Source organism: Pecten maximus, chromosome 2 (assembly GCF_902652985.1).
Source record: "Pecten maximus chromosome 2, xPecMax1.1, whole genome shotgun sequence".
Classification (NCBI taxonomy): Eukaryota; Metazoa; Mollusca; class Bivalvia; order Pectinida; family Pectinidae; genus Pecten; species Pecten maximus.
The window spans coordinates 15,104,013-15,110,786 of NC_047016.1; the positions used below are offsets into that span (position 1 = coordinate 15,104,013).

General features: G+C 33.4%; 1 protein-coding gene across 5 annotated transcripts in view; it reads left to right on the plus strand.

Annotated features, from left to right (window-relative positions):
• LOC117318987 (potassium channel subfamily T member 2-like) overlaps positions 1 to 5,003 on the plus strand; it is a 203,242-nt gene extending 198,239 nt beyond the window's left edge. For all 5 annotated transcript variants that reach the window (XM_033873919.1, XM_033873916.1, XM_033873903.1 and 2 more), the window contains one exon: positions 673 to 5,003. In XM_033873919.1, the coding sequence (XP_033729810.1) occupies positions 673 to 870 (198 nt within the window). In that variant the 3' untranslated portion in view covers positions 871 to 5,003. The remainder of the gene's footprint in view (positions 1 to 672) is intronic.
• Positions 5,004 to 6,774: the final 1,771 nt, after the last annotated feature.

Consider the following 6,774-nt stretch of genomic DNA (forward strand, 5'->3'; position numbering starts at 1 on the left):
GACATGGAACCTATGAAGATCATTCAATGGTGGGCGCCAAGATCCCTCTGGGATCTCTTGTTTAGTAGTAGGGTACGTATGTCCGTATATTGTCAGATGTTAGAGGCGAACTTTTTTTTTAGTAGTATGGTACATGTGTCCGTTTAGAGTCGTGTTAAAGGCGAAAGTATTCCAGTGGTAGGGTACGTGTGTCCGTATAGTGTCGGATAATAGAGGCGAACGCATTCAGTAATAGAATACGTGTTCCTACAGATAGTCGGTATTTTTCATCCGCGAAAATTTAGTTTAGAAATTGGATAAGGAGGAAGACTGTACCAATGAGTACGAGAGACAGATTGATATAATGTAAAATGCTATATAAATATATATATTTCTTTATCACAGAGTAAGAGGGAAATAATCATGAAAGTTCACATGTAACGCATATTTTATAGCGTCTGACCAGCTGCTTATAGTAAGGCATGCATATCCATAGATGGTGGTCTCTTCTCCATCCGAGTGATATCAACACTTGTGGTATTGCAGGATGTCAGTGAATGGATAAGTAAATGTTATAAACCATTGATTTCGAAGTTTAATATTTCGATTTATCTTAACATAGATGAAATCTAACTATAAACATATGTCTGCTTTAAATATATTAATAAGTATAATTGTAACCTACCTTTACAGATCCCAATCATCTACATGGATGATGACTCAGATGAAGATAACGATGATAATTCTTCACAACCTCCACAAGAGACCAGCCCTTGTACTCCCACTGGCAATGGACATCCTCTATTTCACTTAGAAAGTGTTGATGATAGTGTACCAGGCGATCAAGGAATGGATTGTCCAGTTGAGGGTCTGAAAGGTACCGTGGTATGACGAATGGCCTCCCTACACTGGTCATATTTCCATGTTCCCTAACATGATGGGTCACTGTCTTCAGAGATCAATGACATCGTCACCTTGCTGGGAGGTAAATTAACATCCTTACCTAGGTCACATGGCGATGTTTTACAACATGGAGAAGGCTTACCTTTAGCGTGTTCCAATATGTTAGACATTTTCGTCTAAGCTGTTTTATGATGTTTTACAGATGAATGATGTTGGTAACATGTAATTGAATTTAAGAAACAGTTTGTGAATGTTCCACCCACCGTATGTACAAAAAGTACCCTCCATGGACCATGCGAATTCGAATTGTTAAAGACAAAACGTCTTACAATTCATAGTATGCTTTATCATTTTTCCAAAATGTTAATGTTTATGAATAGAAGACAATACTGTATTTTACGAAGTGTATTTGATTTGATATGTCATCGGAAAGAGGATCCTTGCATACTTAATCTATCAATTCTACTCGCAAATTACAGTTACATGGAAAATGGTTACGTTTTGACGACATTTATCCTCGAAGATGTTCAGTGATTGACGTGTTTGCGTATAAAGCTTTGCCAAGATCACAGATCCGATACGCCAATTTTATCCTGTCACGGCCCTATCATTCCTATGTCGAGACTTGTCTTGTCCTTGACCATACTGTTCCTGTTTCAGTAGTAGGTACTTCGTGAAGAGACTTTAATTTTGAACTGTAACCACTAAAGAGATGGTTACATTATAAGTAGAAAAGACAATAGCTCACATTTGTAGAGCTTTTTACCTATGTAATAGCCACAATAAATAGTCGCGGACTATTTGACAGTCCTTAAGTATATATGACATGTAGAATGGTTATCGTTTTTGCTTCAAAAGCAAGTTAGTTATATGATTGAATACTTGACAGAATGTTTTGATATTATGCTAATGATTTAATTAATGAAAATAGTATTACATTGTTTCATATTTGTTTTACCGACAGTTGTGAAGATATTGTAGAAGCTAATATATATTGTTTGAATATGATTCGACATGTTAGTACTAGCTTTTTTTAATTAAAAAGAAAAAATAGTAAATGCTAATATTGGACTTTTAAAGATTATATAAATTATCTTCGAGTTGGACTGTTATAGATTATACAAATTATCTTCGAGTTGAACTGTTATAGATCATACAAATTATCTTCGAATTGGGATGTTATAGATTACACAAATTATCTTCGAATTGGACTGTTATAGATTATACAAATTATCTTCAAGTTAGACTGTTTGATAGATTTTACAAATTATCTTCGAATTGGACTGTTATAGCTTATACAAATTATCTTCGAGTAATGTTTACATCTAGTCAATTAAAAACATCTTTTTAAGTGCACGTACTACATGTATATGCTTTGATGTGGCAACGCTTCAACATTGGTAAACACATGGAGTGATCCTATCATGAATTGCTTCAAGTAATGTATCACAATTTGTGTAGGCAATGTCTTTTAAAGACATGCAATTTAAAACAGTCCTTCAAATCTGATCGTGATCAGTGACATTACTCGACTGTGTTTGGTTGTGATAATACCTTCTGAATTAAAGGTATTGTGAACAGTAAATGGAATATTGATTGTGATGGGTTGTTGACACAGCAATCTAACCGGAGAATTTTACCTGATGTGTTTGTTTTTATAATTAATTTGTATTTACTACAATCAGCCTCTATTTTCTAATGGGCTTTGCGATGTACAACAATGGAGAACATTGATATTGTAATTTAATGGACTGTTTAGCTGTCGTTTGGTCTTTTCTATATGTTGAAATACCATACACAATTATGTTTTTTTTAATTATCTTGTTAAGAGGAAATGTGTTAATGCCAAAATGTTAAAAAAAATATGTTAGCATGTATTTGAAATAAGTTTATCAGCAGAGATGTTCCGAAAGGAAGTTTGTATCGTGAATCACATGTTAATATGTACTTGTAAAAATTATCAGAATTTTTAATGTATATGATCGATGATTAGTTAGACTTTACAACACTGATTATACTTCCATACCTCCTGCCTTTCTTCAATTCCAGAACTGAATGTAAAATGTACTGTGAAGGATTTTATACAGCATTTAAGTTATTTCTTTAAAAGGGATGTATTCCTCAAAACATAAGAGTTATACTCTATTATCACTTTGTTCTGAACTCAAGTATATCTACAGTAATTAATAAAATCCCTCTGAGTATTTCCCTGTGATATTTGTATCATAGGTTCATGAAGTCTCCTGGGCTGATAACGTAAATAACCAACTAAACAAAAATAATACTGCTCATTGATCTTTTGTTAGTTTTACTAGTAAGACAATGGTTTCCTTGTATTATGTATATCATGTATATGATAGTTTAAGTAATCTAGTCATGTTTTTTTCTTGGAATTGGTGTTCATTATTCATCATGCAAATATATTTGTATGGTGGAATTAGCTTTATGTTTTTTGTTACTTGTTTTGTTACATATTTATTTTCTTTTATCGTGCTCGGTTTATGTAGTGATTAATATGAGTGAATTATCGGTATTTATTGGCCTTTTGCCGTTTTATTTTTATTCAGATTTTTTACTGTGTTCTTGTGTTGGAATGTTTATTATACTTTGATTAGTGTTATTTGAAGATATACTTAGGTTACATATATTGTACATAGGTGTAGACAAAGGGTTGGCAATCAATTCGATCTCTGAAATTGTGTTAAGAAAGAGAAGCTAAAACAACGGTTGGCAAGGAATTTGACCTCAAAACAGAATCATGATGACAAAAACATACATTAAAATAGTGGTTAACACGGGATTCGACTTCTGAAGAAAATCATAACCGGTTGAAACAATTATTTTCAAAGAATAAGAACTTTACATAATCATGATATCAATATTTATAGAGTAGGCCTAATGATACAAAGAAATAAGGCGATATATTGGTTAAGATATATACAATATACGGAGACATGATGTGACGGCATGATAAACAAATATATACACCAATATACTGAGATATGTACAAAAACATACAGAGATATATACACCAATATACCGACATTTACACAAACATACCGAGATATGAACACCAATATACCGAGATATGTACACCAACATACCGAGATATGTACACCAATATACTGAGAAATGTACAACAACATACCGAGATATGTACACCAATGTACTGATAAATGTACACCAATGTACTGAGATATGTACACCAATGTACCGAGATATGTACACCAACATACCGAGATATGTACACCAACATACTGAGATATGTACACCAATATACCGATATCTACACAAACATTCACACATTTATTATCAAAATGCACACATTTTTACATATTCACATATTTGTACACAAACATACTCGCATTTGTATACAAAGAAATCACTCCACAGATTGGTATAAATATAATCTGGTAAATATATGTCATAGTCTTGTTATTATCTTACTTGATTTTGTTGAATGAGTGTGCAATACCCTTCCTCATGTTTTAAACGGCATTTAATTTTATCATCTTTGTATCATATTTCATCATCTTCCTCGATATTCTGTGAAATATAGTACATGTATAAGGTGCGCTTTTCTTATTTTTACATATCTGATTTTTTACAAGCAATTCATAAACTTTATCGATTGCCTATTTTAAGGGACATATGATATTTGTTATTCATTCCGGATCCTTTGAATCTGCAGGAAACCATTTCCATAGAGAAAGTGTAATCAAATAACCGGATATTTTACATCTAATAAAAGTTACTATTATGCTGAATGAATTTAGGAATACTCGTCAACAGACATCAATTCCACTGGTTGTATCAACAGGCTTCATTTACAGTACTTAAGTATCTATCATTTATTTAAAAGCAATTTGAACCATGTGTCTGATACCATATTAACATGATTTTACATTCATGAGAACTTACCATTACTTTGAACAAATTTAATATCGTCCTGCTTTTTGATGTGCACGACACCCTTACTATATATACTACGAGCGGAGAACGGAGACCTTGATGGGCTGGATAAGAAAGATAGACTTTATTTTGTTACCTCTGATAATGATTGCTTGTGATAACTTTACTGCAAAATATGTGGAAATAAACATGTTTCTTTAATATACTAACTATTATTATGTTGTTTTTTATAAGTTGCAATGTATAATAATTGCATTGAGATAAACGCCCGGATGTCATTAATACGCAATGATATAATTACATAAAAATATAAAGTCCACTTGTCACTATACAAAACACGATGAAAAGTTATGTGATATAATATATATATATAAACATATATTATTGTTTTATATTGCTGTTGAAACCTTTCAGATGGCTGGGATTGGATGGAGAGCAGTTCCAAAGGGGAACATATATCGTGTATCTAAACTAAATAAAACTAACAAGCAAAACTGCAGTCACTCCACTATTCTTCTTGAATGGGCCGCTATATACTAGACAATTGACCAAACAAATCAGAACTGGGAATGTTCGAGTATATATAAAGATATATTACTTTACGAGGTTTGAAGTGTATGGGTGATAGACTTGACTTATTGTTTTAATGAATTATTTGAAAAAAATGTTTAAATGATGCATTTTAAGCAAACCCTATGCTACGTATAAGTTACTCACCGTGCGATCTTGTGATAACACACGTTAACTAAACGGATCCTTTTTCATACTTTATTGTTTTTCTCTAACAATTGTATTGTCTATCACAAATATTGAGCTATACTGCGAGCCCAGTGATAAAGAGCCTGTCTGGTGTTAGTCATTTTGCGCCACTGTTTTGTTATTTAAAAACACTATTTCAAATATAAACCTCCAATATTTGTTTATAAACATACTTCAAATTTCCCAGAATGGTTTGACCAACTAGTCTTGACGAACCTTCCGTATTTGCTAAGGAATAAAACGAGGCTCATAAACCATTGTATTTTATGTACAAACATGTTTATAGCCATGGTGAAGTGGCGAGGTAAACCAGGATATGTTCATCAGGGAAACCAGCTGTCTCGGTGAAAGGCGGTACACTATCCACTGTGACACCAGACTCAATTCATACTCCGTGTATGTGTATGACATTCCCAAAATTCATCATTACACATGAAACTGGTTAACAACTGTTTAGTCTAAATTGTCACATTTTACGAATTAAATTTCAAGTTTTTTGTTAAAAAAAAATTGGGAGTTTTATGTGACAAATTCTGGCAGTAATGTATAAGGGTATTTTCGATTCAGGTTGTATCATTTGTGCTCGTGTCTATTTGTTCCGAGACGTATGTATGGCAGATGGATACACAATTGTTCACTCATCACTACATCACTGTTTAAAACGCATAGCTGCAGAAAAAATATCCTGTCGAATAACTAGACCGTGACAGTTAACAAATATTCTGTCGGAAAGTCAGATTTCACTGAAGATCAGGAAGTTATATATTAAGAACACTTAGGGGATTCATTTCAGTAAAACATTTTCGTGACGTCACTTCGTTGTACACAGTGGGCCAAAGGGGCGGGGCCCAATAGGGGAAATAGATGTAATTCCTTTAAATCGCTACTTGTCATAAGTTATGAATGGACTTGAACCCAATTTGGTCAGAGACATCCTTGGGGGAATGGAAACAGATTTTGCATAAATGGTGACTCTAACCCTAAAGGGGCCAAAGGGGCGGGGCCCAATAGGGGAAATAGAGTTAATTCATTTAAATCGCTACTAGTTATAAAGTTATGAATGGATTTTAATCCAATTTGGTCAGAAACATCCTTGGGGGAAGGGGAACAGATTTTGCATAAATGGTGGCTCTGACCCCAAAGGGGCCAAAGGGGCGGGGCCCAATAGGGGAAATAGAGGTAATTCCTTTAAATCGCTACTAGTCATAAAGTTATGAATGG